The sequence below is a fragment of the Heteronotia binoei genome, chromosome 21 (genome assembly GCF_032191835.1).
Source record: "Heteronotia binoei isolate CCM8104 ecotype False Entrance Well chromosome 21, APGP_CSIRO_Hbin_v1, whole genome shotgun sequence".
In the NCBI taxonomy this organism is placed as follows: domain Eukaryota; kingdom Metazoa; phylum Chordata; class Lepidosauria; order Squamata; family Gekkonidae; genus Heteronotia; species Heteronotia binoei.
The window spans coordinates 145,149,660-145,176,937 of record NC_083243.1 but is presented as its reverse complement, the minus strand read 5'-3'; the positions used below and the strand labels follow the sequence as shown (position 1 = coordinate 145,176,937).

Below are 27,278 nucleotides of genomic sequence, written 5' to 3'. Positions count from 1 at the left end.
GAATCTAAAATAATTTGGTTTCCTAAATCACATCTAAACAACTGGTGGGGTGTGTGTTGAACAAAAATTAAATAAATCATTTTTAAAGAATACAAATCAGCATAATTCACAAATAAATACTAATTCAAAGCAAAACGGATGTTCCTCGTATTTCAAGATTTTTCAATGACATTAATATGCAGGGCTGGCCCTCCTGCTAGGCAAACTAGGCGGTTGCCTAGGGTGCTGAGGGGCGGGGGGCGGCAAATTGCGCTGTCGCCCCCCCTTCTGGTGTCCCAGGCAAGCGCTTAGCTTGCCTCCCTCCCCACCGCCACTAGCCCCCTCCGGGCTGCTGCCCACCCCCCGCGCTCCGTCCCACCCACCCCCGGCGCTCTGCTAGAGTGCCTGACGTGGCTAAAAGCGGTGGCGCCCCACTCGCTCCCTTCCCCCTGCTTGTCGCCGGCTAAAAGTAAGCTTTGCCGGCCTCACAGTTTGCACCTATGCGTTAAAACGCACAGGCACGAGCTGCAAAACTGGCAAAACTTACTTTTGGCCGGCAACGAGCAGGGGGAAGGGAGCAAGTGGGGTGCCGCCGCTTTTTGCCGCGTCGGGCAGTCCAGCGGAGCCGAAGCGGGGGAACCGTGGGGGCACGCTGGGGGGGGGGCGCCAGGCAGCAAGTCTGCCTAGGGCAACCCAGGGCGTCTGGTCGGCCCTGTAAATATGTCAAAAATATTTCATACCTTTATATCCTTTCCCCTTCTACCACTCTGTCTATCACACCAAATCCAATCACACCTTCTATTTTCATTTACCTGCTAATGTTATTTGGCATCTGAAATCACTTCCTAATTTATAGGGCAGATAACTTGCATTCTAGCTGAAGAAATGAGCAATGGCTCAGGAAAACTCATACCCTACCACAAATTAGATTCAGGAACACTCATACCCTACCATAAAGCTCATACATCACTACAAATTAGTTAGCATACTAACCAGTACTCCCTCTAAGCTGTAGAGTCTTGTGAGCAAAAATTTTACTTTGTGAACTACTGGCATTGAAGTTGTGAGCTACTGCATAAATTAGTTTGCTCCGGGGCCATTTTTCCTGAGTGAAAACAAGAATGGATGAGCAAGAGCCTAAAAAACTGTGAGCTAGAGGGAACACTGATACTAACTCACTGCCCACTTTCTCTATATTTAGGATTGCTTGCCATTTCAAACTTTTGTCTGAGGAAGTGTGCTTCTAGCACACAAAAGCTTACATTCTGAATAAAACTTTGTTAGTCTTAAAGGTGCCACTTGACTCTTGCTTTGTTCTACAAATTAATTTTTAAGGTGCTAATGCACTCTCATGCTTTTCCCTAGTACAGTGATCTGGACAATGATGGTGGAAAATGCCATCAAGTCACAGATGATTTATGACTACCTGTAAGGTTCAGAGGTAGTCTGCCATTGCCTAAGAACCCTGGACTTCCTTGGTGGTCTTCCATGCAATTACTAACCAGGGTTGACCCTGCTTAGCTTTGCAGATGAGACGAGATCAGACTAGCCTAGGCCAGGTCAGGGCAGATTTAGATGATAGCCCTTCTAATTTTTATGAAATTTCCCTAGAACAGAGTTACACTAAAACCAGTGGGATATTTCTAGATAAAGGTAAAGGTAGTCACCTGTGCAAGGGGGTGGTTTACGACTGGTGCTTGCACAGGGGACCTTTCCTTTCCTTGCCATTGCCTTCCCCAGTCATCTACACTTTCCCCCCAGCAAGCTGGGTACTCATTTTACTGACCTCGGAAGGATAGAAGGCTGAGTCAACCTGGAGCCGGCTACCTAAATCCAACTTCTGCTGGGATTGAACTCAGGTTGTGAGCAGAGCTTAGAACTGCAGTACTGCAGCTTTACCACTCTGCCCCATGGGGCTCTTAATATTTCTAGATAAACAAGTTTAAATAGAAGGGGACTGAAAAATAAGTAGCAAAATGGGTTTGGCAAAAAAAATAAAGCAGCTAGCTAAGGAAAATCTTCCTGTGTTGTATCATTTTTTTCAGCTGACCTATTATGTATTTGATTTCTGACATTATTTTTAGCACCATAATTAAAGTAAATATTTGAGTGCCCTGCATAACGTTTAATGAAGAGAGAATAAAGAATCCTGCAAGGTCGGTCTACCCTCTACCAAAGAATGGTAACTGATTCAATAAGTTACTAGCAAACAGTTCTAAAGAATGCTGATATATTTAAATGCAATAATGTCACAGTAGAATTTAAGGAACAATGAATGGACATTTATAGAAAATAAACACAAAACAGAATGTGAATTGTGGTTGTTTAATGCACATATTTTAAAATGATTTACTTTCTTTCTCAGCTACTTTACAGCTACTTTTATAGCTGTGCTCTTGTGCATCGTACTTTTATGGGAGTAAACAAATGAGAGATTTTGCTTTTTAGTATAAACTCTGAACAGAGCCTTGCACATTAAGACATGCTGTGTTACCTGTGGAGGTGTTGTGTACTTCCTGTCCTGCGGAGTCCACATCCTGTGCAAAGAATCTAGGGAACTCTCAGACAACTGCTGGGATTTTCGGCCTGCATGATGGCCTTTTAGCTCCACATCTTCATACGGATTTTCCTTGGGTGAATCTCCTTTGCAATTTTTATTAAGAAAAGAAAAACAGATAGGAATGGGTTTTTTTAGAAAAAAAAATCATGCGAACCAAGTGAAACGTCTGTAGAAAAACTCCTTAGTTTCCAGTGTGACTCATCCTTCTAACTGCAGCTGGAAATACTTGGATTGGATTTTGGCTATGAAAGACAGAGCTTCTTTTTTAATGTAGAAGTTTCACGAGACTGCCTCTACAGTTCTGTATTCAGTGTTAGTTTAAAAAAAAACAAAAAACAAAAATGCAACTACTTTAAGGAGAACCAGACAACTTGCTGAATCAGTCTCTCCCACAGTAAAAAGAATGCTATTGGCCTGTAGAGCCCACTTGCTATACCTTTTACTGTTATCTCAGCTCTGCTAGCCATTACCTCTGCCAGAAGATAAAGGATGAAACTTATTTTATGCAAAAGAAGGGGAAATGCAGTAGTATAATCATTACAATGATAAAGAAAGGCTGCTATATACCTGCCTCAGTCACTTTAAACCACATTCTTGTTGCTTTCTCTCTTTCATTACTACAAATATTTGGGACTTCTATAGAAAAAGTCACTCCTGTTTATCTTTTAAAAAAACTTAGAGGGACACTCTCCGCGTGTAGACAAAAATGAGATCACCCATAGTTCAAAATACTTGAGAAGCTTGAAAGTCAATTAAAAAAAAGAAAATGCAGAAGAGGACTCTGCTAATAAGCATGCCGAATCTGAAAAATCTGAAGATCTGTAATTTTGGAGATTGCCTTGCTTAGCTTCCAAAAGATCAAATATTTTTGTAATTTCGATTTTGATAAACTATTGCTCACGGATGAAAATAAAGTAATTAAGAAGGTTTACAATTATATGATTCAAATAAAGTTGGAGGACGAATTAGTTAAAAGAGTCAATGATTAGATGGTCCCAAAATCTACAGAAAAATATTGACTTGGAACAATGGTTGGCTGTATGGAGAATGAACTATAAGATTATTAAACCAGTAAGCTTCAGAGAAAATTTTTTAAAATTATTTCATAGGTGGTATATTACCCCTTTGCAATTATCTAAAATCAATCAATCTATTTCACCCGAATGCTGGAAATGTGGTACAGTAATAGGCTCTTTCTATCATATATGGTGGAACTGCAAAGTTTCCAGAAAATTCTGGATAAGAGTTTTTGAAATATTAAAGGCAATATTAGAAACAAACATACAATTTAAACCGGAGATGATGTTACTTTCACTAGTTAAGAAAGACGTTCTCCCTGAGGACGAATATATAACGGTCTATATTCTCACGGCGGCAAGAATAGTCTTTGCCAAATATTGGCAGCAGAAGAACTGCCCTGAAATAAATGAGGTGGTTGATAAAACTTTTTATGCTGCTGAAATGGACATACTTTCTAATTTGCTAAAAGGAGAGTCCAAGACGGAAGCCAGTAGTAAATGGGATAAATTTTATAGGTGGTATGGAAAAAAAAATAATTATAGTAATAATAATATCTAAGTGATTAATATTGAAAATTTGGTTATGCACTGACTTATTTATACGATTTGTACTCTATAGTTGTAAAATTTAGATAGGTTTTTGTTTGTTTGTTACTGGGCGATTTCGATACAACCCACAAACAGCCTCTTTATGTATGAATGGCAAGTCAATTACTGTGGTTTATGCTTTGTTTTTTCCTTTTTTCTGTTTATGGCTGTTATACTTCATGAATTTAATAAAAGAAATTAAAAACGATCAAATATTTGAAGATCAAATATTTTCTAGAACACAGAAGTGTTAATTAAATCTGGCCAAAGTTCAGAAATGTCATGATTTTAAACTATCTAGGTTTATGCCAAAATTGCACATGGGGGGGCACCAAACTGCTCCTCCCCTCTTGACTCTCACCACCAACATGTCATTTAAAAACCATGTACAACAAGATATCATCATAATGTAAGAAAAGCCCTGCTGAATCAAACCAAGAGTCATATAGACCACAACATCTTGTATTCAACAGTGGTCAACCAGATGTCCCAGAAGGAGGGAAACAAGAGTTACACTTTGTGCATCTCATTCATCCCGAAAACTGGTAGTTCACTATTATTCCCCTTTAAAAAGGAGGGGGGGAATAACAAGAAATACAACTGAAGCCTGAAACTACAAAGCAAATTCACATTCAACAGTATTTAAGCTCAGTTTTTCAAAGTCAAAGTCCAGCTTATTGTCTACAGGGCAGTGCTAACTCTTGAGAGTATCAATGAATCCAAGAGAGAGAAAGGAATGCTGCTTGTGTGTAAAATGCTAGTTAGTCAGACTGATACATGAACACACAGAGCTTGTTGCCAGATCTACTCTGCATATTTAAACACAAGTCAATACTGAACTTGTATCACACCTGACCCACAGAATATATTTGAAAGGACTCAGCATCTCACATACAGGTTAAAGAGAGGCTGGTTAATTACATTGTATGACAGGGAAGTTTCCCACTGAAGGCTGTGATATACAGTTCTCACTGCCCGTTGTTTCTTATTTATATTGCAGTTTAGGCAAACTCATAAATGTATGAAAGGTACCTTTTTACCACAATTAAGAATATAGAACAGAAGGCAGTGCATGCTGCACCCAAAATTCAAATGACCATCTTGGCATCCCAGGTTTTTCAAGGCCTGCTCCCTGTGCGTCTCTCCTCTCTCTCCTCCTCACAAGCTCTGCAGCCCCTACCTGCAGAGGTGCCAACAGTGGCCACCAGCAACACTCTTTTTTCAGTTATGGCACTGCCCTTTCCCTTAAGGCTCAACTGTCACCTACCTCAGTCTGTTTTAGGCATCAGGCTGAAACATTTTAAGTAGGTTGATGTTTTTTATTATCTGTTTTTAGTCCAAGGGCTGTTAGAAGGATCTTTTAGAATGCTAGATTTTATGTGCTCACATATGCATTTTTATCTCTGGGTTCTTATTGTCTGGATTTTTAATGGCTTGGTTTCTCTTCCTTTTTTATTTAGTGAGCTGCCTCAAGCAGATCTTTGAAGAGACAGCATATACATGTTTGTATTTATTTATTAGTTCAATTCTTACCCCACCCTCCTAGCTGAGGCAGGCTCAGGGCAGCTTACAAGAGCCGAACTGGCATAGTTCACCATAAAACTATTTGAAAACAACTTAAAACAGTGAAAATAACATACAGTGCTATATGTGAGATGGTGAAATGCAGCAGTCCATGATCGCCATATACAGATAGGAGATCCAGTCAATACTAGGTGGAAATCTGAAGTCTAGGCTGGGCTGCCAGGTGCACAGTGCACCAAGCACAGGTGGCCGTTGTGGGCATGGCATTTTAGTCGAAAGCCTGGTGGAAGAGCTCTTTCTTGCAAGCCCTGCAGAATTGTAAAAGATCTCACAGGGCTCTGATGTCTTCAGGGAGTTCATTCCGCAAGTGCGGGGTGCAACCGAAAAGGCCCTAGCCCTAGTCATAGCCAGTATGGCATCTTTGGGGCTGGGGAATACAAAGAGATTTTGAGATCCTGACCATAGTACTCTCTGGGGAACATGTGGGGAAAGGCAGTTCCATAAGTATGCAGGCCTCTGGCCATATAAGACTTTATAGGTAAGAACCATCACTGTGAAGCAAACCCGGTATGCTACACGCAACCAGTGCAGCATCTTTAGAACAGGCTGAATGTGCTGCCTCAAGAAGAAGCCCAATAACAACCTGGCTGCCACATTCTGCACCAGTTGCAGCTTCCAGATTTGGATCAAGGGCAGCCACATGTAGAGAGCATTGCAGTAATTCAGCCTTGAAGTGGCCATCGCATGGATCACTGTTGCCAAGTTGCTTCATTTGAGGAACGGAACCAACTGTCTGATTAGCCAAAGGTGGTAAAAACCTGACTTGGCAGTGACTGCTACCTGGGCCTCCATTGTTAAGGAGGCATCCAAGAGCACTCCCAACCTCCTAACCTCCAGCACTGGCACCAGTGGCACCCCATCGATGGTCGGGAGTGAGATACTTGACCCCAGGCTGCTGCGACATATACAGTACCTCTGTCTTTCAAACCGATTCCTGTGTGGGGCAGAAATCTGGATTCAGGATGCCTCTGAAAGAATGGATTACATTCAGCTCAATTTTTTTCTGACACTTGTTGACTGCCCCAGATGCATTTTGGAAATAGCAATGCTGAATTGGGCAAAGTGTTGATGGAAGCTATGGCATGAATAAAAGCGTTTCTTTTTAAGATTAAGATCTTAAAATCTGAGGGAGGGCCTACTCGGTCTCATATAGGCTTAGGAATAAGAAATGACATGGTCGGGATTACAGAACAAATAAAAGTGCACATTAGGAAGCTAGATATTATTAATACAGCTGTTAGGGTGTTTAGGGTATGTCTGACACTTTATTTGGGTTTTGCCCACCCAATGCAACTGCCAAAGTATTTTTATCTCTTGACATCACCAAAGCTCTTTTTCAAGAATGAATGCCCTTCCCTCAGTGGTTTTGGAGGGCAGATAGAAAAAAAAATACCATTGAATGCATGATTATTGAATGTTCCATATTTAATGAGTTGAGGACTAGTTTAATTACCCCTCTATTTAAAAATATGAAACTACCTAATAATGGAGCTCAGGTGATGTGGCTACTATCAGATATAAAGGGTGAGAACAGACGGGCGTTTAAAGCCACCCAGGGGATGGGAGGCAGGTGGACCAAAAAAGCACATCCACACACACACATCTGCCTGCCGTCCCCGTCCCGCTCTGGTCCCGTCCCAGGCTGGCCGGGAGCCGGCTCAAAAATGTACCACTTTCAAAGTGGTACCTTTTTGCTGCAATGCCTCTGAGGCGCCTCCCGGCCATCTGGAAAGCCAGGAGGTGCCCAGAAAGCACCCAGGGAGCTGCGAGTGGGACATGGGAGCGTTCCAGACACTCCCCGGCCGCCCAAGGCCCGCCCCTTCCTGCAGCGCCATCCGGGAGCTCCAGGGTGCTCTTCTTCAGGTTGGCTTTGTTCGGGCCATCTGTTACCAGTCAAAGAATTCATTACTCTTTCTGTGGCAAAATTTATAGGGGTAATAATTAAATATGAGGGGGATAACATTAAGTAAGGTTTGTACCATTTTATTTTCTGCTCAAGGCAATAGCTATAAGAGCAGTGATGATAGAGAGACAGACAAACAGACAGATGGATGGACATATGTTAGGAGGCATATTAATGGAAGGGGAAATTATTTAACAATTTTGATGTTTGAGAATCAGATTGGGCCTAAACCCTGCCTTGCACTCAGTTTTTGGCCTTGAGCTACAAGTTACTTTTCTGTCTCACCTAGCAGTCTATGTCTAACATTGACCAGACAAACATCTCTGGGAAGCTAATAAGCAGGGCAAGAAGGCAACAATATCCTGTTGGTTGTCTCAGGCATTTTGGTATTCAAATATATACTGCCTCTGATAGCTAAAGTTTCATTTAGCTATCTAGGCTAATAGAAGAAGCTTTCACTGATGTTGCTAGGTTAGAATATGTAAAAGGAACTTTGAATGGTTGGCAAAACAGTGAAGGTGTGGTAAGAACAGACTGGTGGGATGGGTGGGATTTGAATTATTGAAGGCATTAGCCATCCTCAGAAGAGTTCAAACAAAGATATTATCTTAATCTATATGTGTTGCTGTGAAACAATCTGAAGCAAGGAATCACATCCAAATTTGTACAAAGCACAACCAGAGTTTAAGGAGAGTAAAGAAAACACCAAATGCATTATTGTGATAGGTCCCCTGGTATTTCCTGCAGCAAACCTATAAAGAGTGGTGGTCAACGTAACAATGTCTTTAAAAGTTCATGAAAGAAATACCCAGTCATCAGGGATTCCATCTCTGTGTTTAAAGATGCAGACATGTCTTCTATCCATTATTGGTTTGTTGCAAAAAATACCACAGTTATGGCATTGTTTCTGGCACATAAAGTATTTTTGTGTTTTGATTATATGAATCATCGGTGTATTCATACACTATCAGTGGACTCCTAAACAGAGTTACATCTTTGTAAGCTGTTGACTCTGCTTAGGATGACAATGCGCTTAATATATGCATAAAGCACAAGAGAATGAGGCAGAGAGTGTCACTTAAACTAAGTACATGATTTTTTGTGTCTTCCCCAGGTTTGCACAATCAGACACATATTTGCAAATTCTGTGCTGGGAATTATCCAGGCATGCATGTGCCTGATTCCAGTCTTATTCCAAGCAGGACCGCAGTATACAGGAAGCGAGAGAAGATTCTGAAGTGTATCACCTACCACCCAGGCTGTTTTCTCAATATGAAATATCCAGTGCTCCCTCTAAGCTGTGGAGTCTTGTGAGCAAAACTTCTACGTTGTGAGCTACTGGCATTAAAGTTGTGAGTTGCTGGCATTAAAGTTGTAAGTGAGCAATTTGGCTACTGCATAAATTAGTTTGCTCTGGGGACATTTTTCCTAAGTTAGGACAAGAATGTGTGAGCTAGAGGCTAAAAAACTGTGAGCTAGCTCACAATAACTCAGCTTAGAGGGAACACTGGAAATGACCCCAGGGAGCCACTATTTTCCTCTTCGAAGAAACTAACATCTAGCCCATCAGCATATGTGCTTTCCACAGTGGGGCAAATACACCCCCCACCTGGGCTGTTTTAGATCAGAAAAGTGGTGTAAGGGAGAAGGTTCCTCTCCCTACACACTACAGTTCCAATCCAAGTTGCCACATGTGTATCTAGGAATTAAGTTTTTGCAACAAACATCTGATTGCACAGACATAAAGTGATAAAAAGGTACCTTGTAATTAGGCCCTAAGAATCCATGAAGGAGGGACAGAATCACTACTAAAACCCCTTCATTCACTGTATAATTTTTGAGCACAAATATTCATAAGAACATCTTATAATTTTAAAAAATTAACTTAATTGTTATAAGCTATTTTTAGTATTTAAACTTTAGGCAATGCCTCAGAGTACTACACATAAAAAACAATCTTTTAGAACTGTTTTCATTTTCTTTGCACAGGCTAGACAGCTGCTGCAGCTAGGAAATGTTTCCTCTGGCAGTCCTTGATCATTATCTCAGAAGCATGGAATGTAATTGTATAGACTGTACTGTGGCGCTATAACTTGCAGCCACTGGAGACGAGACACCTCCCGGCTTAAATGGAGTGCAAGTTAGGGACTTATCTGCCTATTCAGCAAAAATATTTGAATGCAAATATTGCATTTGCAGAATATTACTCTAAAGCTACAGCAACATCCTGAAAAGTCAGCAAAAATAAAAACAACAATAGCTATGAACTGAAGTTCCAAGATCAGCTTGGAAGAAGGAGAAATTCAAAATACAACAGGTGCAAAGAATCCAAAAGCAACAGCAGTCTCATATTTTTATTAGAATCAACCAAAATGTCATAAGTCAATGAGCAAGGTTTTAAGTTCCCTTGAACTCCTGTTCAGGCTTAATGTATAGTAAGAACAAAAAATGGTGGTGCAAAGGGGAAAAAATTATTAGAGGCATAATGGAAAAACATTACACTCAATAGCTTGTAGTTTTTGAATAGTCTCTCCATAATAGTCAGCTTAGAATAGCAAAAAAAAAAGGGGGGGTAAAATGTATAAAGAATACTGTACAGTTTAAATTCTAATCGAGATGTACTAGTTGATGTCAGTTGGTCTTCCCCACTCATCAGGGCCGGATCTGGGGGGGGGGGGACAGAAGGGGGTGCTTGCCCTGGGCACCAACGGAGGGGGGGCGCCAAATTGGGTATGGAGTCCATTGTATTCTATGGGACCATAAGACAGAATGGTCCATAAGGTGGCATCATTTTTTAATTTTGCCCCCCTCAAAAAACATTTAGATCCGGTCCCGCCACTCACAGCATGAAATGTATTAGTGGTGCAGAAAGAGTAAGCAAGAATTGTCCACAAACTGTATGCTATTGATGTGCCCTCTTTGGGAGTAGAAATGCTGCAGGGGCTGCCTGGCTCAAACCCAGGCCCCTTCAATGATGGCAGGGGGCGTAGGCTTGTGACACAGTAGGGTGTATTTGACTTGAGCATGCTCCTGGCCCTCCAAGGCAGCATCTCACTGGGAACTGCAAATTAAATTAAAGAGTCAGTCCATCCCTGTTTAAAACATTATAAAATAGGATATCTGCTAATGACGAACAAAGCAGGAAAATGATCCATACTTCTGAAGTACTATTAAAGACTACTAACTTCTGTTTACTGATTTTTATACGTCATGAAACTGAGTGTTTGAGAATATGAATCACAGTGCACACGTGCTAATAATGAGAGGGCCTGAACTTAGTTCACGGCTTGTAAAATTTAAGTAAGCCAACAACAAAGTGATTTAAAAGGAAAAAAATGGAACTCAGAAGAAGAAACTGCAGAACTCTTCTTTGGGGGCTGATTGATGTAGGATATGAGAATTTGGGAAGAGCACCACAATGTACCGTTTGTCCTTGAAATAGCTACATTTGCCTAACCTTTCCCCCACCTAGTTTCCCTATTAGGACCTGCTGTATTGGTATCAAGAGATGATTTCTTAAAATTCAGCATTTAATAACAGAAGAAAAATTCTAATCACACACCCTAGTGGAGGTAGCTTTCTTCAGAAATTATTTTGGCTTGTTTCCTGGATTCTTGAATACGACACTATTGCACTAATGAATGGTACATCTTCCAATGCATTTATCTACAGAATGGTTTTGTTGGCAGTGAGGTGTAACAATATGTCTAAAGGAAGAGCAAAAGAAAGTTATGGTAATATGATCAGCTCACTTTGAAAAAATCATGAATAATGTGGTGCTGGAGAGCTAAAGCACTGATGAGTTGTTCATGATGGTCACACAATTCTCCATTACACACTGAAGGCTGGGAAATAGAGCCAGCTCCTCTGAGTTGTGATGCAGCACAAAATGTCCTGTCACACTAGCTGTCAAGTGCGGCACACAGGACACCAAGTCAATGCAAGCCAACAATGTAGTGAGTTAAGAGTGAAAAATGGAACTAAGAAGAAAAACGGCATAACTCATATTTAAATGAAGTAGTGATCTCTGTTCTACTTCGGAAGCAGGAATTTATCTAAAGAAAGCATTTCTTCAGTGAGTTTGCCCTTAAAAGAACAGATTTGCAATGAGATAAATATATGACTTCAGAGACATTTTCTAGACAACTCAAAGAAAGTTTCCCAGAGCAGGTGTGAAGCTGAGGACAGGACTGAGAAATGTGCACTGCCGTCAGAAGTTCCTAGTCCTGACCGACAGAATGGAACTGACAGTGACGTGAATACTGGAAGCAGCTGGGCTCCTGGAATTTTAGTTTGTGGACTGAAAGAAGCAGAAACAACATTCTTAAGAACAACTCCTGAGTGAAATCCCTCAACAAGTAAACTTGTTATTGATTTTCAGGGATCCTGCAGGACTTCATATATCTAAGGATGAAATGCTTTTCAAAGCAAAACATGGAGTAGTGGGTTGCATCAACAGTAGCCACTATTATACAAATAAGCAGGGATTTTTTTTGAGCAGGAACACACAGGAATGCAGTTCCGGCTGGCCTGGCAACAGGGTGTGTGGCCTAATATGCAAATTAGTTCCTGGTGGGCTTTTTTGTAGAAAAAGCCCTATCTAAAACAATGGTGATGCCAGGGGATGTGGCCTAATATGCAAATGAGCTCCTGCTGGGCTTTTTCTTCAAAAAAGCCCTGCAAATAAGCTAGGTCTGAACATTAGCAAGAACTGCATTCTGTCAACCATTCAGAGTAGTATGGGCATACAGGGAAGCAGGAGCATGCCCAATCACCTTGCCCCAAGACAATGGGCTTTTCTGCATGCACTGCTTACCCCAGATTTTCATAGAAGTTGAGTCGTGAAGCTTGGATTCAGATTCTGTGCTTGCGTTTTGCACCATTCTTTTTCCTCCAGATGTTTTGTTTTCTGAAATCTGGTGTATTTATTCTGCACGAATAACAAAGAACCGTACTTTTCTTAAGTGGAATGCGGACATCACTTGTGAAATGATAGTGGGTGGTGGCAAAGGGTTCTATCACAGCTGCACAGCAGCACCAGCTTTCTGCCCTCCCTTGTAACTTTGCAGTTTTCTGTTTTCTCATGCCCTTTATAGCTAATGTGCTAAGCAGAGCACAAAGTTCCCACCTACAGACAGAACGAATCAGAAAGCTACATAGACATCCCAGTGATTGGCCTAAGGAGACCTATGAGGAAATTCTCTGTTCAGCGATTGGCAGAAGGTCCATGTGACTCAAGCACCATTTTGATGCAGGCATTCATAGACTGCCAAAATGTTTTACCACCCTCAAAATTTATGAGGCACAATTTGTTGTAGGAAAAGGGAAATATAGGGCAAGAGTAAACACACACACAAACACACACACACTGAAACCATACTGAACAACTATATGATTAGACAATGCTCTGAAAATACTTAGCACTCAATCATTAATAAAAAGAGGGATGTTCTGACCTTCATGTTTATTTTAAATGGTGCATTTCCTAAGCACACTATCACTAGTTTAAGCATATTGGGGATTTTAAAAGGGAAATTAACATGAGTGGAAAGCAGGGGAAAGCTTGAGGCAGAGGACTCTGCTATAGTCCATACAGTTGCAGAGAAACTTTTGCACCCAGTGACACAAACAGACAATTACTTGTATTAACTTTTTCCTTGATTCACATTAATTTCCTTTATTTTTCCTGATGAAACACTTGGAAAACACATGGTAGACAAACAAAAACTGTTGATTGGACCTGCTCCACTGCCCCCACAAAAGTACCCCTCCCATTGCACTATTTAAGGTGGTTACCTTCAGTGTTTTAATGTTAATGTTTAATTTAGAGATTTGTTGCTAGTGCTTGCATTAGAAAAAAAATTAAATAGTGACCAGCAAAGGAGAGGGAGATGAAAAAGGAGAGAAGAGGGCATGGATAAAGGAGGGATATTTCTAGGTGTGGGGTGGGGAGCGGATGAAGCATTTGCACATGGAATGAAAGATGACTTCAAGACAGCTTTAAAAAACCCACTGCCATAAAAGTGCTCCCAAAAACCACAGAGAAAAACAAGGTGAGCACTAAACAGAGGAAAACATATGGAAAAACGAAAATAAAAATTGAAGCATTTGTCAATCTGCACTGACAAAAACCACTGGTGCCAAAAAGCCCAGTGAAAAGTATAGACAAACATTTGCATGAAGTCCCAGATGCTATATATGTATGCTTGGACACCTGTGGTCTGCAGCATTCCTGATACACTAGAAGCACATACAGTTTTCTGGAGACAGTTATCTGTACATCAGGATGTCTTGCTCCCCTCTTGCACATAAAGAGTTACACACCACTTGAATGAACAGGGTATATACATTTCTTTGGTGTTAGACATCATTGTGGATAAGACCACATATGAAAACAGCCCTTTGAACTGCCACCAGGTCCTTTAATCAAGCATGTACCCAGAATTTTGTGCTGTGTTCTTAACTCTCAAGCTGGATTCAGATTCGGACTCCAGCAGAGGGGGTGGGGGGATGGAATCAAACCTTTCACTCCCCTCCTAGCCTATCTTCCTGATCTCAAACTGTCTCAGGAAACTGCTATTGTGCTTTTTGGTAAAAATTTACAAGTACTGATGCTGACAGAAACAGAATTCCCAACAGAATAAGCAGCAGGTCTCTGGCGGTTTTTCAGGTTGGAAAAATGGTGCAGGGAAAAAGCTTAAATCCCTTCACCCTGCACTCTGCAGACCTAATCTGAATTGGGCCTCTGCACACCTGCAAACTAGTTTCCAAACATGGAGTTACAAAAACATATCTGATCAAAATAAGGACTTGGTAACTTGTGAATCAACTGTAAATCTTTCCTCTCCCTGCCCCCACCCCCACCCCATAGTATTCCTAATAATCTCAGGAAAATAATTTTCCAGACACTGGAACTTCTCTAGGAAGGTTGTATTGCTTCCTCTTTTTTATTATTCCTTTTACTTAGGTGAGCCCTTGGGAATAAAGAAGGTGATTTTACTTTGTTGTTGCTTTAGATTATTTGAGGGATGTTATTAGATTTTAATGAGATTTAATATTATCTGTTTTTAATAATTTCCTATCTGCCTGAAATGTTATGGTAAAAAAAAACCTTCAAATAAAATAAATAGCTTTGGTAAATAAGCTGTAGAATATGTGACTGGCAGAAAAGTTGTAGAAAGACATAATGGCAAGCAAAACAAATGTCAGTATTTTTAAAAAGTAGCTGAATAAAGTATACCTATTTAGAAAGAAATCAGCATTCTTCTTGTCAATAAAATCGTATAGCCAAAACAGGCTATGAACTACACATTTGGAGGTTTTTCTGTTCAATGTGCTTTGGCTGCTCCAGCCTACAGTGTCTGTCTTTAAAACAGATACAATGACATTTCCCCAGAGCTCCTTGAGCATTCAGATTGCTAAAAATTGGTGGAGGAGAGAACTCACTTCTTCATCTCTGTCTCAGCCTAGACTTATTTTTGAGACAAATATGTGGTTTTTATTGTACATTTTTACAAAGACAGGCAAGGCTAACATTCTGAGCAACCAACATTTCTATTGAAATAAATATGGGGTCATCCACAGGCCTCTGATATTTCACAGCCTCTCTTTGCATGACTTTATAGCATGGTATGTGATAGTTCAAGAGATGACTGATTTTATTGGGAAAGGAAATCCACTCAAGCAGTCCATCTCCTGCACCATTTTCAGGCTTTACATAAGAAAAATATTAGCATTCTAACATGCAAGCAATGCCAACTCAAAAGTCTCTTCCAACAGGACTGCTGTCAGCTGTTCTTAAGCACAACGTGAAACACAGAAAGCACGCATTGGACAAAGCTGTTAATTCTTCAAATTCATCCTGTGTATTTTTAGAAATGTGACATGGTTCATCTAATGAACAGCTACAGCAGCTAATTATCCCAGTTAAGTATTTGGAGAAGCACAAGAGGGGGGTTACTGACTATGGATGTTAGTCCAATATATTTCCATCCTAAACTACCTGAACTGTTCTGCTACCTGATATCCTTTAATCATAAAATGAAATACTTTAAGCTTGGAACATTACATTACAAAGTGGTGCTACAAAAATTCCTATTCAAGAAAGTACCTTCTCTTTTTCTGCTTTCTGTCATGATGGAGCAGTAGCAGAAATTAAGTTTGGAAGCACAACATTCAGAAGTTTCAAGGGTTTGAGGGGATTTGCTCTGACAGAAGCAAAGAAGTTCCTTCTGTAGCAAGCAGGGCTTTTTTTGAGCAGGAACGCACAGGAACGAAGTTCCAGCTGGCTTGGTGTCAGGGGTGTGGCCTAATATGCAAATGAGATCTGCCAGGCTTTTTCTACAAAAAAAGCCCTATGCAAAACAATGGTGACATCAGAGCTGTGACCTAATATATAAATGAGTTCCTGCTGGGCTTTTTCTACAAAAAAAAAAAAAAAGCCCTGGTAGCAAGCAAATATTCTGTGGGGTGATCCATGATATTCTATCATTGAACCATCAGAGGAACATGGGGGACATTTGGGAGAAGGGTCTGTAGCTCAGTGGTAGAATATCTGCTTTGTATTCAGATGTTCCCAAGTTCAGTCCCCAGCATCTCCATTTAAAAGAAACAGGCAGAATGTGATGGGAAAGACCTCTATCTGAGCCCCTGGAGAGCTCTGCCAGTCTAAGTGGACAACACTGACTTTGATAGCCCAAATATTTGTTTCAGTATATGGCAACTTCATGCACATTCATGTGACTAAAGAAAAATCACTGAGTTCATAATATTGCAGTGTAAATGCAAATATCTTTCCACCATGTCCAGTTATGAGAAACATGCCTATCTAGTTGTCAAGTATTCATTTTTGTAAATTTCTTTAATTAGAAGTGTGCAGATGCGTGTGTATCAAGAACTCAAAAAGCTGCAGTTATCTGGGAAGGGAATTATATAGTACAAGATATTTTTAAGGTGTAAAAATCACAGTTAATTTGTGTAGGTGCTGCTCTTGTAAATGTGTTCTCCAGTGACTAACAGACGAGTCACAAAGAAAATCTATCCTGGCATTGTGAGAGGGAACCGTTATCCCGTCACAGATAATATTGTCATCCTAAGAATACTTTATTGGGAATAAGCCATACTGAATAACCCTAAACAGGATTCTGAACAGACCTGCTTAGCATTACTTTCTTCACTGAAGTCTTAGAATGGTATAGCTCTGTTTAGGACTGCATTTAGGAGTGTCTGAGAAGGGTATAGCTCTCCTTAGGATTGCACTTACTTAAGTGTCCATTTTGGTCTCTGCCTTCCTGAAAGAGGCTGCTAATTTTCAAATAAGCAGAGGTTGGTGGATGAGCAAAAAGCAACTCCTGTAATAATTCACAAATAAGCACCAATGATGTCAACGGGCTTTCTAATTCTCCGTCTCCCTATGGGTGAATACTAACAATGTTTTGGCCAGAGTCTTGCCTGCTTTGCTGATGATAGTACTTACTATGGCTATTATGCGTGCTAATCAGAGAAAGCTAGGAATTTTTTTGGCACTACTGGACCTGGGAAATGGTACAACACTTATAAGAATGGTCCCTGGAAGAAGGATCTGCGATCCGAAACAGCTTGCAAAGCAGACCAGTTCTCTGTTGGACCACCTACTTTTAATACTGGACTGAATGTTATTTAGTGGCTTTCAGCCACATAAGGACAATAGGAGCGTTGAGGTTTTAACTTGGTGATATGTACTGATATCATTCGTTTTGTATTTTGATACTTATTATTCACAACAAGTTAAAATTGCATTTTACACAGAGTTTTTTTTTCTTTTGGTTGTGCCTTAATCTTTCCCCCGTGGTCCCGTTTACATTGTAAGCATGCAGTGGGGCAGGAGGGAAGGGTATGTGTGCCTGCACAGAAGTTACTCAGTGAACAACAATTACAGGTAAGAACAACCCTGTTTTAATTGTCAATCTTCTTTGCAGTCCCACATGGGGATCCTAGCAAACTTATAACAGAAAGAGGAATGTGCTCACCTATTTAAATAATGAATGAAGGACCACCTCACCCACTTGTGCTTTGTGCCTGGCTCGCAGGTCCAATGCATAGTGCTAAATGAAGATGTCCTCCAATAACCAGGTGGCTGCATAGCATATATTGGCCAGTGGTACTCCATCCCAAAAGGTAGCCAACATGGACAGCGCTTTAGTGGAATGTGCCAAGATTTCAAGGGGGCAGTGGACCTTGGCAAACAAGTAACAGTGTCTAACTGTGGAGACAATCCATCTTGACAAAATCTGGGGAGATGCTCATCTAACCATATTAGGCCTGGAAAAACCAATGAACAGAGCTCCTTCCTTACAGAACTCTGCAGTACACTTCAAATAAAACAATACTGCCCTTTTCACAACCAAAGAGTGAAGATGCCTTTCCCCTTCTGAGGAACATTTGAGGAGGTATGAATGGCAGGCATCTTTTCAGTGGAAGGAAGGGAGAAATTTTGAGTCTGCTTTTTATTCTAGTTTTAATTGGAATTGTTCTAACTTATTGTAAGCCACCTTGAACCACAATGGTAAGTGGGGTACAAATGTTTAATAACTTAAATTAAAAACTGGATTCCTCTTATGCAAGGTCATGGAAGGTAAGGAGCGCTATGCAGACAATGTGCATAAAGTTATTTTTAAGGCACTGGCTTGCTTAAACCTATGACATTTCAATGGCATGCAACCAATCATCATCAGCAAAAACCTGCACAGGCTACCTGTTTACTTCCAGACATAAACTAAAACCCTAAATCACAGAAATCACACTCTGTTCACCAGGTAGTATTTTCTCCTGTATATCTCTTATTCCATGTTCCTTCAGTCAGGTACTTTGTGATTCTTCGTCCTCGCAGGTTTTTTTTTTTTTTACGAAAAGCAGATGAACCAGTGTGGTGTAGGGGTTCAAGTGTTGAACTAGGATCTGAGAGATCTGCAATGGAATCCCTGCTCTGCCATGGAAGCTTGCTGGGTAACAAGAGACTCATCACATACACTGAGCCAAACAGGGTGGTTGGGAAGGCAAAATGGAAGCACAGAGAGCGATGCAAGCTGCTTGGGGTCCACATTAAGAAAGGCAGAGAATACGCGATGTAAACAAATGTATACATTTGTTCTTTCAAAAAAACACTCAGGAATTTGGAACATGTGATTAGTAACAGCTTCCAGTGGTAGTGCTCTCACTGTGGAACTCTATAGCAGAGATATATGTTTGTCCTCATCATCAGAAGAAGAAATATTTTTTTGTTGCAAAAAGTGTTCCCCTCTATCATGTATGGACCTTTTACAATAGTGGCCCAGCTGTGCTTGTTTAAATGTTTTGCAGTGTTTTAAAGGTTTTTACATATTTGCTTTGAAAGATTTTATTGTGTTTTATGTTTACATGCTACCTTGGGCACCTCTGTAGAAAGGTTTCTCAAAAAATGCAAGCAAGCAAGGTTCCCAAAGCCCAAAGGGGGCAAGGTTTCATACGCCAGGGGTCCCCAACTCCCGGTCCGTGGACCGGTCCCAATCCGTGGCCTGTTAGCAATTGGGCCGTGAGTTGTATAATTATTTCATTATATATTACACTGTAGTAATAATAATAATAATAATAATAATAATAATAATAATAATAATAATAATAATAATAATAATAATAATAATAATAATAATATAACAACATTGGATTTATATCCTGCCCTCCACTCCAAATTTCAGAGTCTCAGAGTGGCTCACAATCTCCTTTACCTTCCTCCCCCATAACAGACACCCTCTGAGATGGGTAGGGCTGAGAGAGCTCTGACAGAAGCTGCCCTTTCAAGGACAACACCTATGAGAGCTATGGCAAACCCAAGGCCATTCCAGCAGCTCCAAGTGGAGGAGTGGGGAATCAAACCTGGTTTTCCCAGATAAGAGTCTGCACACTTAACCACCACACCAAACTAATGAAAATAAAGTGCACAGTTGTATCATCTCAAAACCATTCCCTGCCCCCCACCCCAGTCTGTGGAAAAATTGTCTTCCACAGAACTGGTCCCTGGTGCCAAAGAGGTTGGAGACGGCTGCCATACACTAATACTAATTCACATTACCTACTACCGTGCAACCTGACAAGATTGTCATTCACTAAATATGTGAATAAAGCAAATTAGTTCAGTTTTCTTTTCTCTGAAAACTGCTACAGTACATAGCAATTTTGTCCAAAAAAGGAGAAGAGCCTCTTATCTCCAATACACATAACAATAGTAAACTTATGCTTAAACAAAACCCAAAAAATGTCTGTTGGAAACACAATCTAATATACACACAGGATTCATGTGCTTAATAAGCCTCCATGGTTCTATAGATTCTAGACCTACAAGAAATCACTGAGTTGCTAATTGTATGCTTACTATTAATAGACCTCTAAGGAGAAAGAAAGAATTTTAATGAAACACATTCCTCTCAAAGAAGTTTGCTAAGAGAGAACAGAAATATGTGAAATTTACACCATTTGCCATATTAGTGATCACTGTGCAGGAAATCATCTTGTGTGGACTAGCTTTCAGAGAAATTCTATATCCACAAGTCATGAAGTCAAACTTCATTTTTTAATGTTACCTTTTTAAAAAGTGTATGTATGTATGTACACACACCCTGACTTCCTAATCTAATCTGTACTTCATTCTTCCTCCACCCCCACATTAATTCAACTGTGAATTCATGAGGCTGATCATAATGTAAAAATTTGATGAAACCACACTAACAACTGTAGAACTCTACAGCTTCCGGATTTTTAAAATTTATTTTTATTTTATTTATTTGGTCAATTTATATTCCTGCCTTTCTCATGCAGGCTCAGGGCAAATCACAGTCATAGTAAAACAGTTAAAATACAACAACAATAATATATGAATAAAACATAACTCAAAAAAATATACAGACGGGCAGGCACATATTTCAGGTGAAAACAGTATTTCGGCTTGTTGCAATTTTTTAGCCCATTGTGGGGGAGGGCAATAGATGGTATAGACAGTAGAATGAGAGGACGTCAGTTTGCCTCAACCGAAGGCCTGACGAAACGACTCCGTCTTGCAGGCCCTACGAAATGGAAGCAAATCCGGCAGGGCCCAGATATCCACAGGGAGCTGATTCCACCAGGCCTGGTCAAAGCCAGCTGGACGTCCCTTGGGCTGGGGATGGCCAGAAGATGTTGGTTGGCCAATCACAGCAGTCTTTGGGGCTCGTATGCGGAGAGGCGATCCCACAGGTATGTCAGTTCCAAGCCGCGTAAGGCTTTAAATGTCAGTACTAAAACCTTGACAGCGGATTCAGTACTCAATCGGTAACCAGTGCAATTTGCACAGCATTGGCCAACTGCTTGCCCTTAGAGGCAATCCAGTTACCAGCTACACTGCTGCATTTTGCACCAGTTGGAGTTTCTGGATCAGCTCCAAGGGCAAGCCTGTGTAGAGCTGAAATGCTATCTATAACTAATTAAATAAATGGCTGCTTCGCGACATGCAGTATAACCAGTCTTGACACCCTAAGGCACTTTTTAAAAAAAGCTCTGATGTCAAAGAGCCATTTACAACCTTTAGGCCAACCACTGGGCTTTCCACAATGCTAAGAAAAATAGAACAGCGTGCCATTAATGTTACTTATGGGCTGCCATCACTAGAAAACAGTTAAAAAAAAAAACCCTAAAAGCACATTCAAGAAACTGCCAGATTCTGCCTGCACTTCCTGCTCTGATCTGAGCACCCTCTTGCCTGGAACCACCCATGGTTACCACTTCTCTGCTTTCCCCAGCCTTTCTGGTGCTGCTTCCCCTACTTTGCCTCCATCAGCCTAGCCACCATCAGTTCTAGATGGTGGCAGTCCAGGAGGAGGTGACAGGTGCAGTCTGTGCCTGTCCTTACCTCCCAGACACAGCTTGCCACCCATTGGTTCCAAGGTGAATCCCTATGGCACTTGCATTACCACTGGCATCAGATCATTACCACAGAGTGCTGGGGTAGTTGGAGAAAATGGGCACAGTCTACAACAGCTGTTGCCTTCTGGACCTGTTCTACTGCTGGCCTGGCTCAAGCTGAGCCCTGCAATGCTGGTGCTGCCTCTAAAGCCTGGCTGGTTCTTACCTGCCAACAGAGCAGGAGGAAATGATGGCAGGATGGGAGAATGCAAAAGATACTGCTGGCAGGATCCAAACCAAGCTATGTCCACGCCAAGTGCACACGCCACTTTCCCAAACATCTCCTAGACTGCAGACCACTGGAGGGCCCTACTGATCTAAACTGGACAATCTCTGCTCTAGATTGGTATCCTGTATTGATGAGCCTATGGGCAATGTGGTGGAATGGATCTGATCTGGCATGCAGGCCCTGTTCCACCCTAACTGCCAAGGTTTTCCCAACACCTGAAGAGACTTTTCCTTCTTTCTTGGGTAACCCACCACTACCACTTGACCTTTGTAAGGAATTGCCCACTGGGAGGGTCATGACTCCCAGCTTCTTTTCCAAGTTCCAAGGCCTTAACTCTGTTTCTGTGTTTACTGCCTTGTGCACCCCTGAAGGAATAGCTGCTTGCCAACTCCCAGTCTCCTTGTACTATAGCATGTCAAAGATGGTGGAGGTCTATGTGGTACTGAGAACCACTACCAGCATCAAAAGCTATGAAGTGTTTATTAAAAGGAAAATGTTCACAAACATATTTTTAGCACAGCACCAAATTGAGCAAATAATTAAAAAGAAATGGGTAAAAAGCAGCCCCTCTGTCCCTCTATACACACCCTATCAGTTGTTAAAATCTAGGACATATTTGTTAGCTTAAGAAGTTACAAATCTCTACAGAGTTACCATTACCTTGAAGCATTCGGTAGCTCTCCAGGCCAACATGTGGTCAATGGCCACCTCATCCAGACCTCAGCTAAGAGTTCTGTCTGCTCAGATGGGCCCACCACCAGAGACCTTCCTCCTTGCTCCCCGGAGTTTTATCTTCTCCCTTTCCCTGATCAGGTCAGGTCAGAGAGGCTTTTCCTGAAGTTTCCAGAACAACATGGTCCTTAAAATAAGTGCAAGCTATGCAGGGAGAGAAGTGCCTGCATTGAAGGGTGTTAGAGTGATCAAACTGTCTGCAACAGCAGCGTGACCAGAATTTGGAAGGTTGGGGGGCTTTTTGAGAAGTTGAGGAGCCCTTCATAAGAAGTTACTGCTGCCACTCCCCCCTCCACGGCTCCCTTCTCCCTCCCTCCAGCAAGAGGAGGTCTCCAGTGCTGCCTCCCCTCTGGACTGGGGCTCTGAGAGGTCCTGCCTGACTCTCCCTCGCTCCAGTCGGGGGCCTTCATGAGAAGAATGTACTGCTTTGGCCGGGAGAAGAGGGTGGTGCACAGCTGCTTCCTAAAGTCATGTCCTTTGGGCTGCTTTCCAGGTTGCTGTGCCCCCCCCCCCAATAATGGGAGTGCAGAAGGCATGCCTGGCCTTTGGGGGCCTTCTGTCTAGTGAGGCAAGGCTTGGCAGCAGGCCAGCATGGCCCACCTCTACAAGGCATGGCAGCATACTGGAGCTCTGTTAGGGGTGCAGCCAGGCTGTCAGCCTTGAGGCAGGGAGGTGAGGCCAGCTGCATAGCTTGAGGGAGCACAGCTTGGGGGCAAGGTTGCATGCTCTGCATATGCTCAGAGGAGCTGGGAGCACCACTTCTCTCCTTCCTCCCTTGGTTCCTGTGGCTGAACTGCAATGCTCACTTAGGCAGCAGCTCTTCCCTCCCTCTGCCACACTCACAGGCCAGCCAATGGCAGCCTTTAGGTGTAGGCTGGCATGGTGGCAGCAGTGGGGCTGAGAAACTCTTCTCCAGAAAATGCCATATCCACCACCTCTTGCCCTTGGAGACACCTGTGCCAGGCTGGGGGCCTTGAGTTGGAAGGCCTCCATGTAAAGTCAGGAGCAGGGCCCCTAGAGGCCCTGTCATGGCTATGAAGCAGAGAAATAACGAGGTCCGCACAGACTTACTGGTTTGAAGCGAGGTTTACTTTCTGGTACCAGAAGGTAGGACCCGGTCGGGCATCGGCCCCAAAATAACTGAGTTAAAATCATTCTACATACAGACAGTTTTATTCACACACAAAACAAGCAGGCAGGCACACAACCTTATCTGATTTCAAAGGGTCCTGCCTCCATTAAGTTTCCTTACTTATCTATCACAGCAAGTTGCCTGTAGGAGGCTGTTTCTCTTATCTTAGTTAGCCAGCTTCAGACACACACCTGCTCTGCTGTGGCCAGCTCTTTAATGGAAAATTACAGCGGACATCGTTAAGACAAAGCATGCTCTTATTCAATATAGCAATTACTATTATTGGGGGTATTAATTAATTATTCAGGAGCTCCCCTTCAGCTACGGGCCTGATCTGCAGTGACAGTACTGATGATATCTATTTTCAGAAACATACACTATAAAAGAGCACTACGCAAGCAATACCAGAAGTCATGGAGAGGGCAGAATGTAAGCAGAAAAATTAATAAACATCCAAGGTAGACCCGGGTTGCTGTGCAGAGGAGGGGAATGGCTAACTACTTCTTTCCATCTCTTGCCTTAAACCCTTCATGAGAGGACTGCCATAAATTGGTTGTAACTGAATGGCTCACTTCACCTTTGTTTATTGATTTTTCTGCTTACATTCTGCCCTCACTATGACTTCTGGTATTGAAGTGAGCCATCCAAGTACTATACATGGGTGACCATGGTTATCTTCCAATCTCTGGTGAGATCAGGCTATGCTGCTGAAGTCAAATTTGGGAGAATTCCGCCCCCCCCGCTCTGATATAGTCTTGCACATATTGTAGTTAATGTGAAGACTCATTTCCGTATGTAGATGGAATCCCACATGGAGCACGCAAAACTATATAATCTACATTTTACAGAAAGAATCATCTATAAACTAAACAAAGTTGTAATTTCAGTATAAAAATCTTGAGACACCATACTCTTTGACAAAACAAACATTATTAAAAGTATTTCATTCATGCAGATATTTATGAATGATAACATCAACAATGCATCTCTTAAAACTGAAAGCAAGGCTTCCAGTGTATTCTTTTCTATGAGAGATGTGTACAATACACACCACCCTTGTAGATGCTTATTTCTAATGCTTTGTTTGGTTCTCTTTGCTAACCCAGTTTGAATTACTCTGTTGTGAACAGTAATGTGCTTAATTTCACCATGCCATCAGGTACCAGAATGGTGTACCAAAAAAGGAAGTTCCCCCCCATTTTTTTCTCCATGGTATTACCCCGTTTTATTCTGGAGCTAGGGGTAGGAGACTTCGTGCCTTTCACAAGAGCTTCCCAATATTAGAAACAGGATGTTGAACTAGAAGAGCTTCTGATGTAATTTAGCAGGGGTCTTCTTATGTTCTTCTCCTCAGAATAACGTTGTTTGATAACTGATAACCCCCAGTAAGAGTCATGGTTAATCAGGCATCTTAACTTATATTTCATTATTTAAAATTCATCACTTCAACAGTTTATTGTGTTGGCGGTGGTGGGAGAGGGAAGAAATAGGGAAACCCACCCTATTTGGTCCTAATATTGCACAGCTGGTATGCAAGATTATCTCAACTCATATATTTTAGCAGAAAAGAGTAAGAGTCCAGTAGCACCTTAAAGACTAACGGAATTTGTGGTAGGTTATAAGTTTTTGTAAGTCACTGCTCACTTCTTCAGTTCTTTTCTACTGCTACAGACAAACATGGCTTCCCATTTTCATATGTTTTAGGAGTCACATCTAGGTACCTTTTTTCTCAAACAGGCACTGCATTCACAGTCGCCTATTTCTGTTTTCTACTAAACCAGAAGAATTCTTATTTTTACCACAACAATGTTTTGAAATTCAAGCTCTAACAAGACACAACACAGCTCTCAAAATTTTGCTTACACAGAATGAAAAGGAATAGCTTTTAGAAAGCCTAATGAGTAACATGCAAGAGAAACCACAGGTTCATGGCACATTTGATTAACTCCATGATCTTCCCTCTGATCTTGCATTCTGAACACTAAATACTATTGCCCATATTTTACTGGGGGGTGGTAATCTTTAAACGTGCTAATTTAGCCATTATTTAAGCAAATAAAGCCACACCAGCAGGACTAAGACAGGCAAAGAAAGCATCTTTTTTGCTTGTTAATTTTTTTCTATTGAATGGGTTGTGTCGATGGGGTAAAGGGACAGACATGGGAAATGGCAATGTAGGAAAGCAAATATGAAAAATGCAATACGGTTTTGACTGCTTGATAAAGTGCAAACTGCTTTCCAAATGTTCATGGGTGTTGTACACAATTTGAGATCAAAATGCTATTTGTGATTAAAGTCACAAAAAATAAAGGAAAGTTGGTATGCCAGAGCCAATATCCATGTTCTTTAATATACCAAGGAACTATTTTTAACTAGCTCCTAAGAACATCATTCTTAGCCTACATAGTATGTGGATACACTAAGATATACTTTGCACAACACATAAACAGAGTTAGAGATTTTCTTTTCTTTGCAGAAACAATGCAGTGAAATATATAAGTGTGGGACAGTCATACACAGCTGCTGAGGGAAGTGGTTGGAAATGATGAAGATGGTAGCTACTCTAGGACAGTTTACATAGATACATGCCAGCAACACAGTTCCTATGAAAGCCACCCTGCTGCTTGATAGTTCTGCAAACTCTGCATGTATTTTTCCCTTCTTCATTCTAAATCCATGGTAGGTCCCAGCCAAAGACTTCAAAAATAGTGACTTAGTCCATGAAAAACATACTGATGGCTGACCGAGCAATCTGTTTCCAATATGAGTACTCAATGAGGTTTGAAGGAATCGAGACCTCCTGCTTGAAGGCTGTGAATAATGTGTTTGCTCTGATGCATCAGTGCTTTTACCCTTCATTTAACTACTCTTTGCAGGCAACAGCCAAGAGATCTTGTAACAGTCAGGACACACATTTAACAAGTCCCTGCCTGATCACAATAGTTCAACATAAAGCAGTTCTTTCAAGCTTTGTAACTGGTCTTTACCTACGATGTCTTCATAGGCATTCTCTTCTAAAGTGCTCTTAGATCCAGACTTGCGCTGGCTCTCAGTACCATTCTCGTTTGGGGAGGGAGGATACAAGGATTGGAGGCTGGAAGCATCTTCAAATTCAAAGGACTTTCTAAAGGGAAAAATATAATAAAACAATTTTCTGATTAAATAATTTTAGGCCTGGTATAGACATGAGACTCATTCAGACACATTCTGGAAAGAATGAAATAGCAAGGGAGAAGTACAGCAACAAGCTTCATGCATCTATCAGCCCTCTCCTACTACTGAAAGCCTGAAAGAGCAGGGAGCTCAGTTGCTAGATAAAAGCTGGACATATGTACCGGTAGTTTCCATACATAGCTTCCAATGAACATTCATTATTAGAGTGAAGCTAACAACCATGATCCCACTTCCCCCCATATGCCAGTTCACCATCCCCAGAAGCTCATATGAATAAAGGTAGAATCAGAGAGTTGAAAGGGACCGCCAGGGTCATCTAGTCCAACCCCCTGCACAATGCAGGAAATACCCACCCTCCCCAAAATCACAGTATCCACATTGCTGTCAGATGGCCAGCCAGTCAGAATATACCTAGAATGAAGGTAGAATAA

The 27,278-nt window shown here is 41.4% G+C and overlaps 1 protein-coding gene across 2 annotated transcripts in view; it reads right to left on the bottom strand.

Moving 5' to 3' along the window:
- Window positions 1–27,278, bottom strand: part of DENND2B (DENN domain containing 2B) — a 178,398-nt gene that overhangs the window by 77,870 nt on the left and 73,250 nt on the right. For both annotated transcript variants that reach the window (XM_060261278.1, XM_060261279.1), the window contains 2 exons: window positions 26,661–26,797; window positions 2,474–2,622 (listed from right to left, as the gene is read on the bottom strand). In XM_060261278.1, the coding sequence (XP_060117261.1) occupies window positions 2,474–2,622; window positions 26,661–26,797 (286 nt within the window). The remainder of the gene's footprint in view (window positions 1–2,473; window positions 2,623–26,660; window positions 26,798–27,278) is intronic.